The 26,882-nt window shown below is 35.1% G+C and overlaps 1 protein-coding gene across 3 annotated transcripts in view; it reads right to left on the reverse strand.

Moving 5' to 3' along the window:
* JAK2 (Janus kinase 2) overlaps positions 1-26,882 on the reverse strand; it is an 85,988-nt gene that overhangs the window by 48,054 nt on the left and 11,052 nt on the right. For 2 of the 3 annotated variants that reach the window (XM_087822678.1, XM_087822676.1), the window contains one exon: positions 14,286-14,534. In XM_087822678.1, coding sequence (XP_087678804.1) covers positions 14,286-14,511 — 226 coding nt within the window. In that variant the 5' untranslated portion in view covers positions 14,512-14,534. Of the gene's footprint in view, positions 1-14,285; positions 14,535-21,310; positions 21,381-26,882 lie in introns of all 3 variants that reach the window. The other variant, XM_087822677.1, reaches the window with a different exon arrangement.

The following is a 26,882-nucleotide window of genomic DNA, read 5'->3' on the forward strand; positions in this document are numbered from 1 at the left end:
TCAAGTAGTTAGCATCATAATCCCATGTCCCTGTGTATTGCACATACTACTTCTTTTATCTAGATGTACTGCTTCTCCTCTATCTGCAAAATATTTCACATAAGACAGTGTTCTAGGTACATAACAGACACAGTGGGAGATGACATAGCCCAGGAAGGGGCCATAAAAGACCTGATATAGGATTACCTTGGAAAGAGAAAACACTGGAAAGAGAATCTTAACAAAGAGCTAGCATTTAGTTTAAATATAATCATAGAAAGAAAATTATATATTGAACTATAATTCTTAGCATGATAGGGGATATATTTTAGAACAAAATGATGTCATGATTTTCAAACAATAGCATAACCACACAAAGCAGGAAAAGTGAATTCATACTATGAATCATCAGGATTTTTTTAAATGATGAATAATGGTTTCTTAATATAAGAAAGACTCTATTTATTACTTATAGGTATCAAAATAGGAAAATGAATGTATCCATATAAATTGGTAAAAGGGGTCAGAAAAAGGGAGTACACATCAAAAGAAAATGGTTAGGTCAGCCTTGGAATAACAAAAGACAGTGCTTATAGTTATGTTTAGTCACAATGATAACTTATTTCAAAATTGCAATTATATATTAATACTTATTTCACTATTTTCATTTTGACTGGGTTGTTCTAGAAAGGAAAAGGCAGTGACACTGTATTTGAGATACACATTGTATTCAAAAAATAGGACTTCAAAGAAATTCCTGTCATTTTTAACTCCCTTTTCTTTCCCTATATAATGTCCAAATTCTTTTTATTTTTATTTATTAAAATAATGTGGATGTGTTTCTTCTTTTCCAAGCCATTACCAGATTTGTGGTATAGTTTCATATCATTCTAGAGCAAGAACAGTTATCATTCCACTAGTATTAATAGAGTCCCTATTTTATAATAAGCACAAGACGGGTATGGGAAATACAAAAATGAAAAACAGTGCCTTTCTTTAACAATCTCACAGTGTAGTAGATGGTACAGAGAAGGCTTTGGAGAATTATAATTCAAGAGGGTAAGTATAATGATAGTGAAGATCACAAGAAAACACAGAAGTTCAGGGAAGGAGTGACAAAGACTCTTGGCTGGACCAAATGTTAGTCAGGCTCCCCTGAACCCTCTCCCCAACAAGGCCCACGTGCACTTCCTCATAGAACCCAGTTTTAGCAAGAATCTTGGTAAGTCCCTTTAGCAAAAAGTCCCCATCTTTAACATATCATCAAACTCCTTTTCCCAACTATCCCTCAGGTGATATCTGATCACTCTGGCCTGCCTTGAGCAAGAATCCTATTAGTGTGTAACCACTAATAATATAAAAACTGTAACAAAAAATCTAATAGAAGCTATAAATTAAAAAAATAAAAAATACTTGATCGACCTTAAAAAAAAATTAGGAAAGAAGGGAAACAGAAAATAAAAACAAATGAAACAATAAAAACAAATAACAACATAACAGATTTAAACACAATTATATTAGTATTTACCTTACATTACATGTAAATGTAAAACAAGCCAATTAAAACACAGTTTATCATTCTAGATTATAAAAAAGACTGTTATTTAAATATATACTTTAATTGAAGGACAAATATAGTTGAAGCTAAAAAGAAGGAAAATGATATATCATACAAACACAAAGCAAAAGAAAGCTGGTGAGTGAGAAAACGAAACTTTAAGAAAGACATATTAGTTGAGATAAAAAGGAACACTTCGTGGTAATAAGAAGGTCAATTCAATAGAAGGACATAAAATCTTAAGTTAGTGTTCAACTAATAACAAGCCTTCAAAATATATGAGGCAAAAGTAGATGGAATCAGAAAAGAAACACAAATTCAAAATCTCTAAACATGCGAGAAGACAAAAAAATAAAAGGACATAAAAATTTAAAACTATTAGTCAGCTTAAACTTAGTTTATATTTGGAGAACACTATACCTAGCAAGCGCAGAATATAAACTGTTTTCAAATGCATGTGAAACATTTTTGAAAACCTCCCCGATAATCTGAATCACAAAACAGCCAACAAATTTCAGAGGACTAAAATTACACAGAGTATAATATGGGAGTCCCAGAGAAAGATATAATAGAGAAAGAGACAAAAAAAATACTTAGATAAATAATGGCCCAAACCTCCCCAAATTTGATGAAACCCACAAACTCACAAATCCATGAAGCTCAGTGAGGTCCAAAATGGATAAATACAAAGGGATATAAACCGAGACACATTAAAATCAAACTATCAAAAGCCAACAACAGAGAACCTTGAAAACAGCAAGGGAGAAGTGATTCATTACATATAATAAATTCCTGATCAGGAATCCTCAATATGACTCACAGCCAATTTCTCAGAAACCATTCAGCCAAAAGGCAATAGAATGACATATTTACAGTGCTCGAAGAGAAAACTGTCAAACAAGAATTTTATATCTGCAAAATTATCCTTCAAAAATAAAGAAATTAAAACATTCTCAGATAAACAAAAGCTGAGGGAGTTCACTTCTAATAGACATGCCCTATAGGAAGTGTTAAAAGCATTCTCTAAGTGGAAATGACAAGATATTACATAGTAACTCAAAGACAAGTAAAGAAAAAGAACTCTGACGTAGCTAACTATATAGATAAATACAAAAGCCAGTATTATTAGAGTTTTATTATAATTCTTCTTTTCCCCAACATGATTTAAAAGACAAATGTATATACCAATAATTATAAATCTATACTAACAGGCACACAGTGCATAAAGATATAATTAGTAAAACAATATCATAAAGGAGAAGGTACAGAGGTATATATAAGCAGAGTTTTGCATACTATTGAAGCTAAGGTGGTATTAATTCAAAATAGATTGTTACAAATTTAAGAGACAAATTGTAATTCCTAGGGTAATCCCTAAGAAAATAACTTCAAAAATATATAGAATGGAAAATGAAAAGGAATCAAAATGGTGTAATAAAAAAGTTAACCACAAAAGAAGGCAATACTGGAGGAAACAAGGAATAAAAAAAGTTATGAAAAATACAGAAAACAGAGAAAATGGGAGAAACTAGTCTTCCTTATCAGTAATTACTACAAATGCAAATGAATAAAACTATCCAAATAAGGCAGAGATTGGGAGAATGGGTAAAAAACACAATCCAACTATATGTTGTACACAAGAGACCCACTTTAAATCTAAAGACATTTTAAGTTGAAAGGGAAAAGATGGAAAAAGATAACCCATGCAAATAATAAGCAAAAGAAAGCTGGGATGGCTATAACTAATATCAAAATAAACACACTCTACAAGATAGTGATTTATAAGAAATATATATATTTGTTCATTCAGATGACCAAAATGTATTTATCAGATATATTTGGTTTTCATCCACAGTTCCTGGCTCACATTTCTCAAAACCCTTGGAATTTCCTGAGCATTAAGAGCAATGGGAGCATCTTTTGTTATTATATTTGGTCTCTTGCCCTTAGTTTCTGAAAATACTTCAGAGCCATAAAAGTAAAATGGGTGTCTGTTATTCAAAACAAGCCCTTTCCCCCACAAATGAGTTTATGTTAATAAAGGTAACCTTTGCAAAGTATCTACGAAAGGAGGCTGGCTGCCACGAAAACCAAACATGAATAGAAGGTTAGAACTTTCAGTCCCACCTTCTAATTTCTGGGGAGTAGACAGGAGCTAGAGGTTGAATCAAACACTAATGACCAATGAGTTAATCAATCATGCCTCCATTTAATGAAGTCTCCATAATAATCCAAAAGGAGGGGGTTTTTGGAGCTTCCGTGTTGAGAACCAGAATGCTTTCATGCGCAACCATGCTAAATCCCAAACTCCATGAACACAGAAGCTCCTTCGTTCAGGAGTTCACTCTTATATATCTTTTCATATGGCTGTTAGTACATATTATTTACCATCCTTTGTAATAAATCAGTAATCTAGTTAGTAAACACATTTTCCTAAATTCTGTGAGCCATTCTAGCAAATTAACGAAACCCAAGAAGGGGGGTCATTAGAACCCCCAACTTATAGCCGGTCAGTCAGAAGCACAGGTGAAAAACTGGGCTTGCAACTACCATCCAAAGTGGAGGGCAATCTTATGGGCAATCAGATTACCATGGAATCTGATTCTGTATCTGAGTAGATAGTGTCAGAATTGAGTTGAATTCTTGACACCCTGCTGATGTTCGAGAATTGCATGTTGGTGTAGTTAAGCTACACATACACGTTGGAACTGGGTCCAGGAACCCCTTCAGACACTCTAAGTCAAAAACAGTTACATAAGACAGAGGACATCATGAAAGTTTCATTCCTTCAAGAAGTATAACAATTATAAACACACATACCTAACAAATTAGCCCCAAAACATATGAACCAAAAACTGAAAACTGAAGGGAGAAATAAACAATTCACCAATAGTACTGAGAAAGTTCAATACCCCATTCTCAATAATGGACAGAAAAACTAGACTAAAGAACAATAAAGAAGCAGGGAATTTAAATAACACTAGAAATCAACTATATCTATATATAGAACACTACCCCAAAATAGCAGAATACACACTTTTCTGAAATATGAATAGAATAGTCGCCAGGATAGGCCATATGTTAAATCACAAAAGAAATCTCAATACCTTTTTAAAGACTGAAATCATCCAAAGTATCTTCTCCCACCACAATGGAATAAAACTAGAAATTACAACAGAAGGAGAACTAAAAAAAATTCACAAATATATGAAAATTAAACAATACACTGAAACAATCAATGAATCAAAGAAGAAATAACAAGGGAAATTAGAAAATACAGTGAGACAAATGAAAACAAAGACGCAAGATATCAAAACTTATGAAGTGTAGCAAAGCCAAAAGATAAAGAGGAAATTTTGGCTATAAACACCTACATTAAAAAGAATAAAAACCTTGCCCGGCCAGTGTGGCTCAGTGGTTGAGCATCGACCCATGAACCAAGAGATCACTGATTCAATTCCCGGTCGGAGCATATGCCCATGCTGTAGGCTCTATCCCCAGTAGGGGCGTGCAGGAGGCAGCCATCAATATTTCTCTCTCATGGATGTTTTTCTCTCTCTCCTCCCCTCTCCCTTCTTCTCTAAAAGTCAATAAAAACATATTTTTTAAAAAAGAAGAAAGATCTCAAATCAATAGCCTCACCCTGCTCCTTAAGGAACTAAAAGAAAAAAAAGTAGACTAAGCCCAAAGCCAGCAGAAAGGAGAAAATAATAAAGACTAAAGTACAGATAAGGGAAAGAGAGAAGAGAAAAACAACAGAAGAAAATCAGTGCAACCAAACACTGGTTCTAAGAAAAGAACAAGAAAACTGCCAAACCTTTAGCTAGACTGAACAAGAAAGAAAGAGAAAAGATTCAAATGACCAAAATTAGAAATGAAAGTGGGAACAGTGCTACTAACATTACAAAAATAAAAAGTATAAGAAAATACAATGAAAAAATATTTGCCAAGATTAGATAACCTAGATAAAATGGAAAAATTCCTAGAAACACACAAACTATCAAAACTGACTCAGGAAGAAATAGAAACTCTAAACAGACCTATAAGAAATAAAGAGATTGAATCCATAATCAAAAATTTCCCAACAAAGAAACACCCGGACCAGTTGGCTTCACTGGTGAATTCTATCCATCGTTGAAAGAAGAAACAGCAACAATCTTTCTCAAAATCTTCACACAAAAATATAAATAAACAGGGCAATGCTCTCTAACTTATTCAATTAGGCCAGCATTACCTTGATACTGAAGCCAAATAAAGACACTACAAGAAAACTACAGACCAATGTCCTTGATGAATATAGATACAAATGTCCTCAACAAAATAACAGCCAACCACATCCAGCAAAATATTAAAAGTATTATACACCATGACCAGGTGGAATTTATCCCAGGAATAAAAGAGTGATTCAACATATGAAAATAATCAAGATAATAAAGTGAAAAAAACATATTATCATCTCAATTCACACACAAAAAGTATGCAACAAAGTCTAATACTCCTTTATGACTTAAAAAAATATTTCAACTAGAAATGAAAGGGAACTTCCTTAATGTGATAATGGGCACTGATAAAACACCCACAAGTAATATCATACTGGTGAAAGACTAAAAACCTACCCTTAAGATCAGGAACAAGACAAGGACGCCCCATTCACATTACTTCTATTCAACGCTGTAACTGAAGTTCTAGACAGAGCAATTAGGTAAGAAAAATAAAAGACATCCAAATTGGGAAGGAAGAATCAAAACTGTCCCTATTTGTACATGGCATGATCTCATATACAGAAAATAATAAATAATCCCTCCCCAAAATGATCAGAGCTTTAAATGAATTCAGAAAAGTTGCAGAATACAAGACCAACAGGCAAAAATCAGTTGCATTTTTAACAATAGCAATGAACAATCCAAAGAGGATAATAATTTAAATATCCATTTATAATAACATCCAAGTAAATAAAATACCTATGAATAAACCTAAGAGGTAAAAGACTTATATGCTGAACATTACAAAACACTGCAGGGGAAAAAAAATTAAAGAAGACCTAAGAAGACAAAAAGACACCTAATTTTTGTGGATTGGAAGACTTACTTAAGATGACAGTCTTCCCAAATTGATCTATATATTCAATGCAATCTCTACTAAAATCTCAGCTCTCATCATTGCAAAAATTGACAAGTTAATCATAAAATTCATATAAAAATTGAAGGGCCAAAACAGTCTTTAAAAAGAATAAAAAAGTCGGAAGACTCATTTTTACTGATTTCAAAACCTACTACAAAGCTACAGTGAAGAAAGTGATACTGGCATTAAGACAGACATACAGACAAATGGAACAGAATTGAAAATCCAGAAATAAATCTATTCTTCTATTGGCAAATGATATTTTGATGAGGGTTCTAAGACAACTGAATGGGGAAATCATAGCCTCTTCATCAAATGGTGCTGGATATCCATTTGTTAATGGCTTCTTGTTAAAAGGTTCATCCATGTTGTATTATGTATTTAATATTATTCAGCCATAAAAGAATAATGTACTAATACGTGGTACAACATGGATGAACTTATAAACACTGTAAAAAGTGGGAGAAGTCAGTAACCAATGGACACTCACATGAAAAAGAATGATATTGGACCTCTACCTCAAACTATATGCAAAAATTAACTCAAAATGGATCAAAACTAAAACTTGAAAACTTCTAGAAAAAAAACCTGCTGGGGCAATTCTTCATGACCTTGGATTTGGTAATGGATTCTTAGAGATGACAAAAAACACAAACACCAGGAGTAAAAATAAATAAGCTGGACTTCATTAAAATTAAAAATCTTTGTTTCAGAGGACACTATCATATCCAGTCAGTGAAAAGACAAAACAGAAAGTGAGAAAAAATATTTTCAAATTATATATTTGATAGTGGATCTGTATCTAGAAAACATAACTATTAACAACTCAATAACAAGAAATAAGCCTTTTTAAAGTGGGCAAAGGAATTAAAAAGACATTTCTCCAAAGAAGATATGCAAATGGCCAATAAGCAATGCAAAGATGTTCAAAATCATTAGCAATCAGAAAAAAAAAAATCAAAACTACAATAAGATACCACTTCACATCTACTAGAATGGATATAATTTAAAAAGTCAGATAACAACTAGTGTTAGTCTGGTAGTTCCTCAAAAAGTTAAATGTGGAGTTACCATTTGACCCAGCAATTCCACTCCTAGATATATACCCAGGAGAAATTAAATCATATGTCCACACAAAACCTGTATAATGTTCATAGGAACATTACTCATGCCCAGCCAGCATGGCTCTGTGGTTGAGTATCGACCTAGGATCAAGGAGATTGTGGTTTGATTCCCAGTCAGGGCACATGCCCACGTTGTGGGCTCGATCCCCAGTAGGGGTGCAGGAGGCAGCCGATCAATGATAACTCTCATCATTGATATTTCTCTCTCTCTCTCCCTCTCCCTTCCTCCCTCTGAAATGAATAAAGATATATTTTAAAAAAGAAAAAGAAAAAAGAATGAAGTACTGATAGATGGTACATGGATGAACTTCATACTATCATCAAAAAGACATGAGGATGCAGAGAAATTGAGGCCTTCCTACACTGCTTATGGGGATGTGAAATGGTGCAGGTGCTTTGAAAACATTCTGGCAGTTCCTCAAAAGGTTAAGCACAAAGTTACGATAACTCAGGAATTCAACTCCTAGTCAAAAAGAACCACATATGCATGATTCCATTTATACAAAATGTCCCAAATATACAAATTTCTAAAGACAGAAGTAAATAGGTGGTTGGGGGAGTTGGTGGAAAAATGGCGTGTTATTTCTTATAGGTGAGAGTGAGGTGGTGAAAACTAACATGATGATTGCACAGCTTTGCAAATACACTAAAAATATTGAATTATTTTACAAACAAAACAAAAAAACAGGGAAGTCTCAAAAGCGGCAAAGTAAATCACAAGTTACCTAACCACCTGCCAGAACAAAGTCCATCACTATTTAAAGAATACAACAAAATATAGCAGGCAACAATGTAAATTACAAATTTATATTACAATGTCCAGTATCCAATCAAAAATTGTAGGCATTTAAAGAAGCAGGAAAATATGACCCATAACTAGAAGAACTATCAGTGAGTAGAAGGATGCCCCCAAAATGAAATCAGGTACTATACTATGTCACATCTATTAAAGAAGGTAGAACAAAACATGAACATGATGAGGTAATGGAAATCATTAAAAAGCAATCCAGCCCTAACCAGTTTGGCACAGTGGTTAGAGCATCGACCCATGGACTAAAGGATCTCAGGTTCTATTCAGATCAAGGACACATATACCTCAGCAATCAATAGCTATATCTCTCTCACACCAATGTTTCTCTCTCTCTCTCTCCCTTCAACTCTCTGAGAAGCAATGGAAAAAGTATCCTCAGGTGAGGATTAAAAAAAAAAGCAATCCAAATAAAACTTTTAAGGTATAAACTGCAGAAAAAAAAGATTGGTAAATATGAAGACATAGCAATGAAAACCAAATAAAATGAAGCCAAACACAAAGAACTGAGACTGAAAAAAACATGTAAAAGTGATGTCAGGAAATATCAAAAGGTCTAGCTAATGAGGTCCAGAAAGATGAGGAACAAGAAAGGAGTACATAAATGTAGTGAAAATTATTAACTCATACATCCAAGAGGCTCAACAAACCACAAGCAAAGAAATCTGCATCAAAGTACATTTTAATCAAATTTCCAAATACAAGTGATAAAAAGAGAATCATAAATACCATGAGAAAAAAAGACACATTTAATAAAAGAAACAAAGACAAAAATGATAGCTTACTTCTCATCAGAAACAACTCAAGCCAGAAATAGTGAAAGAAGTACTGAAAAAAACACTGTAGACATTCTACGTACTCGGCAAAAATGTCTTTCAAAAATAATGGTAAAAACTTTCAACCAAGCAAAAGTTGAGATAATTTATATACAGCAGACCTATACTACAAAAAAATATTGAAAGAAGTTCTTCAAAAGAAGAATGATGCCAAATGGACATCTGGATTCACACAATGGAATAAAGATTGCTGAAAATTGTACATATGTGGATAAATAAAATATATTCTTCAAATCTCTTTAAAAGTTAATCAAAAGATTAGAAATGCTGGCTCTAACCCTAAATAGGCAAGCTTAAAAAATAATCCTATCCTAATGAGATCTTGGTTATTTTTCTCACATAAAAGTAGAGTTGACAATGGTTTCTAACATCATTTTATAACCTTTCTCTCTTTTTTAATGTATCTTTATTGATTTCAGAGAGAGGAAAGGAGAGAGAGGAAGGGAGAGGGAGAGACAGAAACATCAATGATGAGAGAGTCATTGATCTGCTGCCTCCTGCACACCCCCGACTGGGGGTCGAGCCCGCAACCTGGGCATGTGCCCTGACTGGGAATCAAACCTCGATCTCCTGGATCCTAGGTTGATGCTCAACAGCTGAGCCATGCCCAACTGGGCATTTTATAACCTTTCTTTATTCTCTTACTCTCTTTCCACAACAGAGCTAACCCATGTATTCACTTGTCAAATGATTCAGGATTAAATGGCTCCATTTGGTGTTGGCTTGGCTGAATGAATGCCTGAACCACCTCATGATTAGTCACAATTTTCAATATTAAAAAGTAGGGGCCTAAAAACTCCACTTCCAAAATGGCCAAATGGAATTCTAAGGTCAGGTTAAAGGATAGAGAGTAATTTGGGCAATTTCCTCATCTTTAAAAGAAAGATAGCAATAGTACCTACACACCCTAATGTTGTTGTAAGTATTGAATAACACATGTAGGTTTTAGCTAGCTGAAAAATGTATAACACGGTGTACAGCTGTAACATTAACTCCATATTCTATTATACTTTTTAGGGACTGAGTTAAAAATAAAGGTCATTCAAAAAATATATATCTCCTCTAATCATTTTTACAATTAGAGATTACTATAGATCAAGATACTTCATGAAATACAAATATTTTGATATTAAAACTATTTATCATTTATAACTTATTATAAAATAGTTTATCAGATAATCAAAGCCATACTAAACAAAGGGTTGTTAATATATATAAGTTTGCAGCTAAATACAATGAAATGCATTTGGGATGGGAAGGGAAGGAATACTGGGTACCTGAGCAGCACAGTCAAGAAAGAGTAATTGGCAAAGGGCTCAGAGAGGGGTGGGAGGATTCCAACAGATAACTCTACATAGCCATTTTGTTGAAACCTTGTCATCTTAATGCTACAGAAAATTACCCCATATCCTATTTTTGATAACTTGTCAAGGTTGTAGATATGATACCAGAATAATTCAGTTCACAGATTTCTGGATCAAGCAGAACATCTGGACACGATACAGAGAATATCAGGAGAGCCTGGATTTTGAGCCTGATGCTATGATTGGATGACAACTTTTGGGTATCCTTCTTGGGGAAGGGAAAATTTATTTGGAATACTGAATAAGGGAAAATTAATACTGTGACCAAGAGGGAAAATTGTGATAGACTACATTATCATTCAACAAATATTCCCTCTTCTCCTCCAATCCCTGAATGGACCACTTTATCTGATTAACACTGGCTTAGCCATATGACTTTGTCTGGCCAATGGAATCTGAACAGAAGTGATAGTGTGTTGGTTCCAAGCAGAGGCATTAAGAGGTATTTCCGGTTTCCAGCAGCCCTCATGTTTTCCTGCCTTCCACCGTGAAAACATAATGTCCCAGAGAGGGGTACTCCTTCCGCCTAGAACCCAAACTGAGAACATACATGGAGCAAAGATCTACCAGCTACCGCAGTTTACCACATGTGGTATGAGCCACAGCCATTTATATGTGGTGTTACAACTTCCCACCTGATTTCAGGTATCTTTCCTTCTCCCACTTCATAACTCACAAGCTGAAAGCTTTCCAACATCCACTTCCAGAAGCAAATTTAATGACTTGTTTAAGGTAAAGTGCCATATTTATTGCAGCATTTATGTATTTCTTTACCATTTAACATGTGTTGTTTTATTAGGTTTTTACCTTTTTTAAGGTCACAAAGTTTTTGAGCATTATGCTCCTAACCTCATTTTTCATACAAGCCCTGAAATTTTTATAGAAAAATTTAGTAGAGCACAGTGCACTTTAGAAATACATGTCACATTATAACATAACTGACTTTATCTTTAAAAAGAGACAGACAAATATTCATAATCCAAAAAGACAAGTTCTATAACTAAGTCACATAGGGGTGGAAAAGCAACTGAGCTAAGGTAATATCTTAACCTCATGACCCATCCATCTCCCAAAGACATCACTGCCAGATATGATCACATTGGGAGAATAAGTTTTGACATATGAATTTTGGGGGGTGGGAAGCACAAACATTCAGCCTATAGCATTCTGCCCCTGGACTTTCAAAATTCATGTCCTTTTTCTGTTGTTGTTGTTACTCCTCACCTGAGGATATTTTTTCCATTGCTTTTCTGAGAGAGTGTAAGGAAGGGAGAGAGGGAGGCAGAGGGAGGGAGGGAGAGAGTGATGCGAGAGAAACACATAGACTGGTTGCTTCCTGCACCTGCCTTGACCAGGGACAGGGAGTAAACCCACAACCCAGGTACATGCTCTTGACCGGAATCAAACCCACAACCCTTCAGTGCATTGGCCGGCGGTCCGACCACTGAGCAACACCAGCCAGGGTTCATGTCCTTTTCACATTCAAAATATATTCATTCCATCCCAACAGCTGCCAAAGTTTTAACTCATTCCAGCATCAACTCAAAAGTCTGAAGTTCAAAGTCTCATCTAAATATAATCAAAATCAGATTTGGGTGAAACTCAAGGTACAATTCATCCTGAGGCAAACTGTTCTCCAGCTGACAAGTTATGTGTTTCCAAAACACAATGGTGGGACAGGCATAGGATAAATATTTCCATCCCAAAAGCAGAAGAGAAAGGAGTGACAACAGACCCCAACCAAGTTTAAAACACAACAGGGCAAATTCCACTAGACCTTAAGGTTTGAGAATAATTCCCTTAGACTTGATGCTCTGAATTCCAGGTCCACTGAGGCAGAGGTCCTGCCTGCAGGACACACTGGGGCAGCATTACTGTCCCTACACCTTTGCCAGGCAGAATTTGGGTCCCCAAGGCTCCAGGAGCCCTGCCCCATGATTCCATCCTTTGAAATCTAGGTGGAGGCAGCCATGTCCCCTGAGCTGTGTACTCTGAGCTGGTAGAAACAATTTACTCCACCAAAGTTTGCTGCCTACACCCTAAGGCAAGGCAGCTGCTGCACTAATGACTACCAGAGCGGAACCTGGGCAGCCAAGGAGCTCAGTGCTGCTGCGCACCAGAGGAGCCTTCAACATGAGGCAGCACCAGGAAGCAAGCAGGTGGTCTCTAAGATTTGGCAGCTCCTCCTTTGAAAGTGCTCTGCCACCAGGGCCTTTGCACTCTGAGTCTGTGATAGAAGGGGCAGCCCAGATGATTTCTGAATTGCCTTTGGAGGCATTCTTCTATTGTCTTAGGCAGGGAATAGTTCCTGGCACCTGCTGAAATGGTTGATCCACACTAATTATCAAATGGTTGCTTGGCCACTGCCTTAGTGTTGTCCTCTGACTACCCTTTATTTTTTACACGATGGATTGGCTGAGGATTTTCCAAATCTTTAAGTTTTGCTCCCTTTTTGCTTAACAATCCCATCTTTAAGTCATTTCTCAAACATTTTACTATAAGCAGTCAGGATTTGTCAACCATACTTTGAACAGTTTGCTTAGGTAAATATACAATTTTATTGTTCACAAAATTCCACCTTCCACAAAACACTAAAACACAAACACAACTCAGGCAAGTTCTTTACCATTTTACAACAAGGCTCACTTTTCCTCCAGTTTTCAATAACATGTTCCTCATCTGCATCTAAGACGGCACCAGAATGGCCTTTACTGTCCATATTTCTACCAACATTCTGTTCAAGATTACTTAAGTATCCTCTAAGAAGATTGAGGCTTTCTCTACAGATCTCTTTTCTTTCTGAGTTCTCACCAGGACTGCACAGCAATGTAGGGTTTTTCTAGCATGCACCTCAAAACTCTTCCATTACTCATTACCTGATTTCAAAGCCACTCCCACATTTTTAGGTGTTTGTTACAACATCCCCCCATTTTGCAGGACCAATTTTTGTCTTAATCCATTCAGACTGCTATAACTATAATACCATAGACTATATGGCTTATAAATAACAGAAGTTTCTCACAATTCTGGAGGCTGGAAAGTACAAGATCAAGGCGCTGGCAGGTTGAGTATCTAATGAGGATCCACTCCTAGTTCATAGATGGTTCATCTTCTGATTCATCTTCTTCCTATGTCCTCACATGGCAGAAGGGGCAAAGATGCGCTCTGGGGTCTCTTTTATAAGGTACTAATTCCACTGATGACGGATCTACCTGATGACCTAATCACTTCCCAAAGGCCCTACCTCCAAATACCATCACAATGGAATAGATTTCAATATAAATTTGAAAGGGAACAATCTATAGGACTAGATCAAAGCAGATTTGCCTTAAATTCTAGTTTAGTGATATTCTCATTTTTTGTGCATGTGAACACACCTGTCAGCCATACAAGCATTAAAAAAATATTAACATGTTATACATGTATGTTGTATTCAAGTAGCATAATTAAAGCAATCCTCTATTAATAAGAAAAAAAACTATTTTTAATAGTTACCACAGGCTTTAGAAGCAGCAACACAAATTTCTTCTGCAACATACTCCCCAGTTGGAAACTTCAGGTAATCTCCCTCAGTTTTCCCAAGGGAATGATAAAGATACACCTGTAGGACTGAATCTATTTGTTTCACAGAATCAGCCATTCCAGGGATATCACCATTCTGATGTACAGGAGATGTGTGTGTTCCTTCCATTTCTGTCATTGTAAGGCAAGCCATTTCCATGCAGTCCTTTTCAGAACATTTGCCTGTAAGAGAAAACAACATAGTTAACAAATGTCTGTGAAAGACATCAAGATTATAAAATTCCTGTAGACAAGGACCATAAAACTGTAAAGTTTACAATCTAACTGAGGAAACATAATATAAATACGTAACACAAAACAAAGAAAATCAATTGCAGACCACAAAAGAGATCCCATGAGGCAAAATGATTTTTCAACAAATGCATTACTCTTCACAATTGCTTACTGGTGTCTGGAGGGGAAAAAGTAACATTTGACGCTGGGATTAATTGATGAGTTTTATTAGAAGTGGTCATATTTAAAACTGATCTTGAACAATGGATTGGATTTAGATGGATGGAAGAGGAAGAACATTCCAAGGGAATGAAACTGCTGAAAGGTACCAAATATGTTCAGTAATTTATTGGGCTAAAGTACAGAACTTGAGAAGTTACACCATTTAGGATAGATGGATGCTTGTGGCAAAACTGCAGCTACATATCCAATCTGCATTTTTCCTTCTTCCTTGATACAGAAGCCTGATTTTGTTGAGGAAAGTAACGTCAAAAAACAAAACACTGTACTTCCCCACAGATGAATAGCCACATGAACCAGTTTTAGCGAATGAAATTTAAATGAAAGTTGTTGTGTGGTATTTCCAGGACCACTCCTTAAAAGGAGGCTTACTTAGCTTCCTTTTTGCTTTTTTCCCTTTCACTCCCTTCCTTTCTGAATCTGAATATAAATATAGTGAGTCACCTTAAAACTAGGAAGCAACCATGAAGAAAAGTCCAGCAGAGTAAAAGACCTGGCAACATTAAGTAGCTGAATCAATGTCAGGAATCACCTATAATCAATCACCAGACAGCTTGTTACTTGTAAATGAATGCAATCCTAACTGATAGAGTGCAAAACTAAGAACGGTCTGAATGTCAGATAAAAGAATTTAAACTTTATCCCACAGTCAGTGATGAATTAGAAAGGTAAAATGATGATAAGACAGAAAGCTACTGTAATGGCGTAGGTAAGTAGATACTGAACTGAAACAGCAACATGATAAGAGGTAAAATACGACCAAGACTTGATGCAACCTGGAGACTAACTGAATATAGAAGAAGCCAGGAGTGGAAGATGGTGTGAAGATTCCAAATTTGTGAGATCTACAATACCATTAATGGAAATAAGGCAATGAGAAGGACTTTGCCCTTTGACACTGGAAAGTGAAGACACTAAGGACTATTATTTTACACACTTACATTTAGAAATGGAAGTAGGGCAATTACACCAGAATCTAGCTGGCAGCTAAAACATGACAGCATTTGGAAAAGCTGAAAATCTGACAACCTTCCCCATAGATGTAATCACTTAAATCATGAGCAGAGTTATACAAAGGGAGAAGACGGGAATAGTAGCAAGCATACTCATATGACATGTACTATGTATCAAGCACTGTACTACGTACAGATATTAAGGAAGGAAAAATTATTACTAAGTAAGTGAATTGCAAAGTGAAATTTAGTTCTATATTCAACTACAAAGAACCTGATTGTATTTGAGAAAATACTAGAGTAAATATTTAGTTATTCAAATAATATGGGACTTTCAGTGAATAAAAACAAAAGTTTCAGCTATATTTAAGTATAATTGACAAATAAAATTGTAAGATATTTAAAGTATATAATGATTTACATTGTATACACTGAAAAAGATTCCCCGCCCCTCCCACTGAGTTAATTAACATATCCATCACCTCATTGTATACCTTTTTGGGGGAGGGGGAAACTTTACTCTTAGAAAATTTCAATTATACAATACAGTATTCTCAACTATAGTTACCATGTTATAATTTAGATCCACAGACCTTATCTATCTTGTAACTTAGAATCTGTAGCCTTTACTAATTTCTCCCTATTTCCCCCACCCCCTGGTAACAACTTTTCTGTTTCTTAGAGTTATACTTCTTTTTTCTTTTTAATATTCCAAAAGTAAAGCCACACATATATGGGCAACTAATTTATGTCAAGGAAGTCAAGAATATACAATGGAGAAAGAAAAGTCTCTTCAATAAATGGTGATGAGCCCTAACTGGTTTGGCTCAGTGGTTAGAGCGTCCGCCTGCGGACTGAAGGGTCCCAGGTTCAGTTCCAGTTAAGGGAACATACCTTGGTTGCAGGCTCAATCCCTGGCCCAGGTCAGGGCACATGCAGGAGGCAACCAATCGATATGTCTCTATCACATCCATGTTTCTCTCTCTCCCCTCCCACCCCACTCTCTCTGAAAAGTAATGGACCTTGGGTAAGGATTAAAAACTAAATTAATTAATTTAATAAAAATAAATGGTTCTGGGAAAACTATACAGCCATATGCAAAAGAATGAAATGAAAATGTAATCATAAATTAACATTTCAGTTAAATGATAAAGGCTACAGCCAACCCTAGCCCTGCGTTTGCATTCCTTATCTAGCCCTTTTTTTACAGCTTAGAGAAGGACTGCTTGGCACCAGTCATGAAAATTCACAGGTGTCCACAGTAAATCTACAAATTCCTGTTTGAAAAGAGATAGCTCTGAAAGGAGAGGAGGAAGCCCCTCCCTTTTCTGTGTTCCCCTTTCACAGAAGTAGTATTTTTCATTCCCCCCTCCCTTACTAACCCCCATCTCTTTGTTCTACGTTTCTTCTCCATCCTTATAAAAACCTCTGCCTGCACTAAGATGTTAAGATGGGTTTTTGAGGATTGGGAAAAGTCCTTCATCTTCTTGAGATGCTGGCACTTAAATAAACCTCTTTTCTTTTTCACCAGTACCTATCTCACCAGTTTAGCACTCCTTGTGGCAGGCAGTGGATCGTAGGGGTTACAAAACTAAACGACTGCCTTACACGATACACAAAAATGAACTCAAAATGGATTAAAGACTTAAATACAAGACCTGAAACAATAAAAATCGTAAAAGAAAACATAGGTACTAAGTTTCTGGACATTGGTCTCAGTAGTGTTTTTGTGAACTGGATTCCAAAGACAAGGGAAACAAAAACAAAAATAAACAAATGGGACTGTATCAAACTAAACATTTTCTGCACAGCAAAAGAAACCAACAAAACAAAACGGCAATCAACTGAATGCCAAAAGATGCTTGCAAATGATATTTTCAAAAAGGAATTAATATCAAAAATATATAAATAACTCATATAACTCAACAACAAGAAAACAAACAACCCGATTAAGAGTGGGCAGAGGATCTGAACAGACATCTTCCCAAGAAAGACGTACATGGCCAAAAGGCATATGAAAAGATGTTCAACATCACTAACAATTAGGGACATGCAAAACAAAAGCACAATGAGCTATCAACTCACACCTGTTAGAATTGCTATTACCAAAAACACAAGAAATAACAAGTGTTGGAGAGGATGTGGGAAAAAGGGAACCCACAGGCAGACACAGTGCAAGAGATAGAGGGATGCTTGGTTTTCCAGACTTGGCAAGACGCCACTGGCTTTCTTCCCCATCATCCAACCCCAGTCCCTGGAGTGGAATGGGTATGGGGGCACAAGAGTCCCAAGCAGGAGTCAGGGAATGCCTGGACCTTGGAACTCTGAGGGACTCAGCTGAATCCCATTCCCCACAGTGCAGCCATTTGGGACACGCCCTTGGTGTGGGTACCCCAGGCATAGGTACTCCAGGCATGGTCGGAGCACCTGCAGGTGGACAGGAGCATTGGGCTGAGTTCCCAGGAGAAAGGGAGAGGAGGGGAAGGGAGGGGAAAGGGGAAGGGGGGAGGGGAGAGGGGGGAGGGGGAAGAGGGAAGGGGGAAGGGGGAAGGGGGAAGGGGGAAGGGAAGGATGAATAGAACTACCATAAGATCAAGAAATTCCTCCTCTAAATATTTACCCAAAGAATATGAAAATATGCCCTTGCCTAGTGGCTCAGTTGGTTGGAGCATCATCTCATGCACCAAAAGGCTGCTGGTTTGATTCTGGTCAGGCACATGCCTAGGTTGTGGTTTCAATCCCTAGCATGGGAGGCAACAGATCGATGTTTCTCTCTCTCTCTCTCCCTTCCTCTCTCTCTCAAAATTAATAAAAGTATATTCTCAGGTGAGGATTAAAAAATATATGAAAACACTAATTCAAAAAGACACATGTACCCCTATGTTTATTGCAGCATTATTTACAATAACGAAGATATGGAAACATCCTAAGTTACACACACACTGGAATACTACTCAACCAAAAACAAAACAATAAAATGATAAAATATTGCCATTTGCAACAACAGAAATGGAACTTCGACCAAAAATTTTTTAAAAATGAAAAATATAAAATTCTGCATTTCAACTGATGTAAACTTCATAATGGCAATTAAATTAAAAATCTCTAATGGAAAAAGAAAGTAGAGAAAAGTGGTCACTGTCAGGCAGTGGTCCTTCTCCTGGTCTAATCTGCTGTGGTCTGTAGTTTCCTTGGGCAGGGGAAGTATATAGGGCAGTTGAGCTTGGAAGGGCTGGAGGGAAGGGTAGACACAATTGGTGTGTCTAGAATGAAATGTGACCCAGAGTTGGTCTCATTTCTTCATCACTTTTTCACGTGAGTTAATAGTGAATATATTCTTCCATGGGAAAGTACTGGTTAATCATGAAGCCTAACTATCCTGCTCAGTTGTAAAGGCAAGAGTGTTCTTAAATGTATATTTAAGAAACAGTATGGAGTTTCCTCCAAAAAAATAAACAATAGAACTGCCTTATGACCCAGAGATGTCTACTTCTGCATTTCTGGGGTAAACTAACAGTTAAGATTCATTATTCTTCTAAAAATATTACTGGATTCATATGCTAGTATTTCCTTCAGTATTTTCCCATATATATTACACATATTCCCCCAGATACCTGTTAGCATCAAAACAAACTCTTCTTGTCTTTACCTATTCTCATGTCTACTTCAGGTTAGTTGGTTTCTACCAGTTATTTGGCTACCCACACATACTTTCAAGTGCACATTTGGCCTATTGTATCTAATGCAATACCTCTCTAAACTATAATCAAACATCCAAGTGAAGGCACAGCCAAGAAAAAGTTACATAACATGAATTGCACAAGGGCAGAGTCCAATTGGAGCTTCTTGTCGATGATAATAGGAACATCATGTCTTTAACAAAAATCATCAGTGATAAGAATATGGATCTACTTTTCAGCAACTACTGTATTAAAAAAGGCCTCAGACCCTGGCCAGGTAACTCAGTTGGTTAGAGCATCGTCCTGATACACCAAGGTTGTGGGTTTGATCTCCAGTCAGGGTATATACAAGAAGTAACCAATGAATATATAAATAAGTGGAATAACAAATTGATGTTTCTCTCTCTCAAATCCATTTAAAAAAAATTTTTTTAAAGGCTTCATTAAAAAAAGGTCTCAGATTTTTTTAATCAAATATAATTTTCCACGGTAATGACAAACATTGGCTAGGAACTAGAGTATCAGGTGCTATATTAATGTACCTGTCCTTCAGTATCCCTAACATTCCACAAAGGCTCAGCTAACACTTGAGGAATGACAGCTGAAAAGTAAACTACGAAAGGTATCAAATTTTTTTTTAAAGAATGTTTTTTTAAAATATATCTTTATTAATTTCAGAGAGATGAAGGGAGAGGGAGAGACAGGAACATCAATGATAAGAGGGTCATTGACCGGCTGCCTCCGGCACACCCCACCCTGGGGATCAAGCCTGCAACCTGGGCATGTGCCCTGACCAGGAATCGAACCGTGACCTCCTGGATCCTAGGTCGATGCTCAACAGCTGAGCCATGTTGGCCAAGCAATATCAATTATTTTTTAGCTTCACCTACTGTTAAGTTATTTGGCAGTTTAAGAAACTGGATTTACTATTCATTTCATCTAAAATATAAAAGGACCCTTTCCTAAAAACACATTTTCTGGTGTCAGCAATACTTCCCTTAGTTTTTATCTCTGTCATCCCTTTCATGAAGTAGAATTTTTCTATTATATACTATTAAAAATTACTTCAGCCAGGCTGGGTGGCTTTGCTGATTGGAGCATTGTCATACGTACACCAAAAAGGTCACAGGCTCAATCCTGGGTCGGGGCACATACAGGAGGAAGCCAATCAATGTTTCTCTCTCATATCTATGTTTCTCTCTCTCTCAAAAAAAAAAAAAAATCAATAAACATATCCTTGGGTGAGGATTAAAAAAAATTTTTTTAACTGAAATAAAAATTTTAAAAATAAAAATTACTTCATTAATTAGCCTCTGAGCTAACCTTAAAACAATTTTGGTATACAGTTTATAAATTTTTTGTATTAATTGCTAATATTTAGACTTTATTATAATTATTTCATTGGAATTTAGCTATATTTTCCTTAAGTGAATGCTGGTTTCCATGATTCTCTATTATTATTTGTAAAAAATTAAAAGCAGAAAAAATCACTTAAAACTTAAAATCAATGTTAACACAAAGGAGACTATTTTTGAAAGTACACCACAATCATCTGTGACGTAGAAATTTCCTGGTGATACAGTAAAATATATAATGCTACTTTATGAATTTTTGACAAAACAAAGTAAAATGTCATTATACCATATAGACTTATATATTTCCCCTGTCTTTACAGAGATATTTTAGGAGTAAATCAGCTAAGACCTAGATAAAACATAAATGTACCATATTTGTTAGTTTATGAGAAATTTTAGAATTTTAAAATTTGTTCATGTCAAATTTTTTAGTCTAAATGCATTCCATCACTTTTCTGTTTCCATATCGTTATAACAACGGCCTCGTTTCAACTTACCTCCTATTCCTTAACGCATTCAACATTTTCCAAAAGAAAGAGATAGCCCTTTGCCTCAAAAGCTCTTCATCTGAAGTGGAAGGAAAATAATGTGGACAGATAAATAAGCATAAAAGAAAATGGTAAATCCCATTTGTAATCAATAAAATACAAACTGAAATAAGATACTAATTCACACTCTTCAGGTTGGCAAAATTAAGAAGTCTGAAAATACCAAGTGCCATAGAGGGGATGTAGAACAGAAGAATCCTTCAGACAACTAGTTTTGAAGATCAATTAGGCTACATTTAATTAATCTAATACCTATTTTACAACCCAGCAATTCCATTTCTAGATATAACTCTAGAGAAATAAATATAATAATGCATAATTTTCAGAGTAGCATTATTTGTAATAATAAAAAACAAATAACTTTAATGTTCGTCAGTCAAAAAAATGTTATGTAAATTGTGGAATTTCATACAATGAGAATACCATACCATACATCAATTGAAATGAATGAACCAGAGGTATATGTATCAAAATATGGATAAATTAATGTCATAAAATAAGTGGGGATTAAAAAAATTTATAGATTGATATTTAGGCATGATATCATTTATTTAAAGTTTAAGTTCAATTTATTAATACCATATTGTTTATGATTACATATATGTAGTAAAAGTTTAAAATATGTATGAAAATGATACTAACTTCAGGTGAGTGGTTACCTCTAGTGAGGTAAATGGGAGAGATAAAGGAGTAGGAATAGGTAGATGAGCTTCAACTGTATCTATAATGTTTATTTCTTAAAAAAAAAAAAAAAATCTGAAGCAAAGAGTGGCCAACAAATTATTAGAGATGAATGGCAAATACAGGTAAATGAATTATTTTATTTTTCCTAATTTTCTGTATGTTAAGAGTATTTTAAGAAAAAATTATACTAAAATGAAAAGCAAAAAAGGAAGAATGTAGCCTTTAGTTTAGGATCCAAGCTGAAATAGAATTGGTTTTGAATCCTGACACCTATGCTCTTACTCTGAAGAAATTATTTAATCTTTCTGAGCCTCAGTTTCCTAACTTCTTTTTTAAAAAATAAGCTACTCTTTCATAGGGTTATTGTAAGGATTAAATGAGACAATCTAATCTAGCTGAGATAATCTCACCCAAAGACTAGCACTTTCCCTTCTCTTTACCCTTTACAAGGCAATGCTGGGGCTTTTTCTTTCTTTTTCCCCCAAACATATTGGCAGTGAGAGTTAAAATGTATGGTAATTCATATACGTTGAAAAAGGAAGCCGTGGAAAAATAAAACTTCTCATTGAAGTTTGGTCACATTACTACCAAAGACATGCTGTCGTAGTTTAAATATTCCTAGAAGCAAAACCTGGTACAGGATTTGAATAAAACAACATTAGTTTTGAGGTTCAAGTAACATGAACAAGGAAATAGAGAAGAGATACAGGGAAGGGAAGGCAGCCAATAAAACAGCACTCTTAAACCAGCTACCACAGTAGGCTCAATCCCTTGGGAAAGCCCTAGGAAACAGTATAAAACATGTCTCAGAATTATGCCACCCGGGGGATCAGCTGTAGTAGAATTCATACTGTACCAACCCCTGGAAGTCACTGGTTGAGTGAGGGCTGCTGCTCCCAGTACTGTTAATTCCACAACAATTATGGCCTGCCACAAGCACTGGAAGCATGGCTTCCTACAGTTCCAAGAAACAGAATCAGCGGGTAGAGATGCAAATACTAACAGAAGTTTACTAAAGCACACAGAAGGTGACAGGTGATAAGGGTAGGACATAAACATAAGCTTCAACTGCCATACTATACAATTATACTATTACTTAAATAGAAGAAAAGGAGACATGATATGATCTCAGTTCTACTGGCTAATTAGTTCAGAACTTGTTCTTCCTCAATTTCTGCTTGAAAACTAAGTTACATTAATCTTAACTGCATTAAACTGAACAAACCAAGTATTCCTTTTTCCCCCTCAATATATATTTTGTATGGTCTTTAAAAGAGAGTGAGCATTCCCGTTTTGTCAAAAATGGAATGTCATCCTCACATGGCAAAAGAAAAATAGATTCTAGATATAACAGGGAAAAAAGTTTTACTGTTTTTTTTTTAATTAATCCTCACCCAAGGATATTTTTTCCATTGATTTTTCTTAGAGAGGGTGGAAGGGAGGGAGGGGAAGAGAAAGAGAAAACCATTTATGTAAGAGAGACACATCGATTGGTTGCATCCTGCAACCCAGGTACGAGACCTTGACTGGGAATCGAACCCACTACCTCTGGTGCGCAGGCCAACACAACCACTGAGCAACATAAGCCAGGGCAGGAAAAAGTTTTAAAAAAGAGATAGCTTTTTAAATGTTTTTATCTTATATTCACACCATCTAATCTCTTATGCTGCACACTTCAACTGAATATAAACATTAGGTTAAAAATTTTATAAAGTCAGAAATGGTAGAGACTAACAAGCACATTTAGTATAAAGCCAGGGGATAAATTTTGTAAAGACAGTGGTTTTGAATGCTTTATAACCAAAGTAATTTGGTTGTAGGAGGGGAGAGGTTACATACTTTCATTACCCAAAACTTCTAAGTGTCTACTAAAGTAAAAGGTCCCCTGTGATTGTGATTAAATCAAAAGATGGTACACAAAAAGCAGCTGTTACTTGCTAATCTTTTGTTACTTGTGCATACAGACTCTTTCTTCATCTCAAATATACTTACAAAAGTTGTAATAGTATAAAAGAACCCTTTTTTGGATAAATGAAGAGGAATAGTGAGTGCCTGGGATAACACAAGAATCTCACTTATTACATATAAACATGTATATCCCCTATAAGCAAAACTAAAGGAAAATGATGAATTTTTAAAAAAAATATAGATCCTGTTAAGTTCTGTTTGATGTATTTGATAGGCATTTAAAACCAAAATAATACTGGTATACACAAAGGCAGGTCAGTGGACCAAAACAGCATCCAGAAATAAATCCAAGGATATAATGGGAACTTAATACAACAATATTTTAATACAGTAGAAAAAGTATATTTGTTTACAAAAGGCACTGGCATAACTGATAGTATAACTAGAGAAGACATGCTAAACCTATACTTTATATAAAAATAAAGTATATATAAATTAAATATTTAATGTAAAATATAAAAGAATGAAAATACTGAAAGAACCTCTGATATGACTTTTACCTGGAATGGAAAAACTTTCTTATGCAAACTGAAAAACCTCAAATCCATATAACAAAAGTCACAGATTGGCTGTCTGAGTCTTTATTTTCTTTGGCTAATAAAATGGTTTTTATTTCCACTTGAATTTCAATGCCTTAGGCAGGACATGTACTGTCCAGTTCCCCATGTTCTGCTCTTCTCCCTACTATCTTATATAACAAGCCTCTTTTTACATGTTAATGACACTGAAATCAATCAAGTTTTTTACCTGTACAATAAAGAACTATTCTATTAAATTTTCAATTTCTCTAGAGAAAAGGAATTATAAACAAAACCAAAAGGCTGACTGAAAGAAAATATTTGCAATTCATTTGTCAAACAAGGAGTACCTCCAATATACAAAGATCTCCACAAACTAATAAAACACAAACAATCCACTAGAAAAATGACTAATATATTACAAACTTCCACCAAAAATATATTTTGACTACATATGAAATATTTACAAAAATTGACCACAAGGAAACATATGCTCAAAAATTTAAAAAGGAAACTAAAATTAAGCATAATAAAATCTAAAAAATTACTTCAAGTTAGCAGAACTGCTACTAGGAAATAATTTCTGCAATGAGTTATATATGCCTTTATTTCATTTCTCTTTATATTTGTATTCTATTCTTTCAAAATGACTTAAGACTTTTTCAAGTGTTTGTAAATACTCTCTTTAAAAATCATTTCTGTTAGCTCTTCTTAATGCTCTTCTGACTTGTCTCCTTATATATTTGAAGTTGGACATTTCCAGTAATTTCTTTGGTATGCTTTAAATCCATCCACTTTAAATATTTCTATACAAAAAATCTTTCACATATGTACATTCTTTCCAAACCTAATATCTAAGCAAAAAATAAAATAAAGGAAATAAAGACTGATAAACTTGACTACATACAATTATAAACATCATAATCAAGTTTTTTAAAAACTGAGAAGAACAAAGAACATTAATAGGCATTTCACAAAAGAAATGCAAACATTCTCTAAAATGTAGACATGGTCAACATCATTAATAATGAGAGAAAAGTAAATAAAAATGAAATATTGTTTCTTTCTTATCAGACTGGCAAAAATTAAGATTGGCAATTCTCATTGTTGGCAAGGATATGAAAAAAGGAGTATCTCAGAATTGTTCCTTTTAAAAAGGAAAAGAGTACAATAGTAGGATGTGTATCTAAGAATTCTATGAAACTGTTAGTAATAATAAAAAAATTTTAGATGACATTAAAGGGACCTGATAAATACACTGTGGTATATATAGCCAATAGTATAGTATGAAGACATTAAAAATTATATCCATGGCTTACATTATAATCTTAGCATTATATCCTGTGCATAGCAGAAAATAGACACCAAGTATTTATTGAATAATTGATTACATAATGATTTATTTAATGAGTGATTGATTAAACACTCATTAAAGATTGCTTGAGTGTACAGGTAAGTAAGTGAATGACTGACCAAATGAGTGACCCACTGGGGAGCCAACTGACCTACTGAGTGGCTTGAGTGACTGACTGATGAGCTGAATAAATGAACGAGTGAGTGAGTGAGTGAGTGAGTGAGTGAGTGAGTGAGTGAGTGAGTGAGTGAGTGACTGATGACCCTACAGGATGGTCCTATTCACTTAAAACTGTATTTGAATTTGTCACTCTACACAAACATCCAGAAAGGTATTAAAACTTATTAAGCAAGTTCTGTCAATCACAAGAAGCATTTGCAATTCTTTTTGCCCTTGTCATTGATGAAAGTAATTTTTAAATGACCAACAGAGAAATATTCCCTGTCTTAGAAATCACAGTAGTTTCACAGCAGCCAATGTTGTAATAAAACAGAGTCTGGATATAGACTCAACTATACACATAATTTAAAACACTATCATTTCACAGCAGCAGAGAAAAGATGGATTATTCAAGTGTTGGAACAACCACACAACCATCTAAAGGAAAAAAGTCGAATCCCATCCTATACCTTGCATCAATATAAATTCCAGATAAATCAAGAAAACATGGGAGAGTTTCAAAATATAATTTCAGGGTTAAGCAGGGACATTAGTAGGATTTTTTTAAGTAATAAAAGGAATAACTAACAAAAAGAACAGCATGAAAACCAAAAATGTATGCACAACAACAACAACAAAATCACACTATAAACAGAGTTAAAAAGATAAAAAGACAACCTGGGGGAAATATTTACAATTCATTTCACAAACAGAGCTATTTTTCTTAGTCTAGAAAGAGCTCCCACAAATCAAAGTAAAAGGTCAACAATCAGACAGAAAATGGGCCAGAATATGAGTGAACAGTTCCCAGAAGAAAAATTCAAAGCAAATTAAAATT

Source organism: Miniopterus natalensis, chromosome 12 (assembly GCF_054644295.1).
Source record: "Miniopterus natalensis isolate mMinNat1 chromosome 12, mMinNat1.hap1, whole genome shotgun sequence".
Lineage (NCBI taxonomy): Eukaryota > Metazoa > Chordata > Mammalia > Chiroptera > Miniopteridae > Miniopterus > Miniopterus natalensis.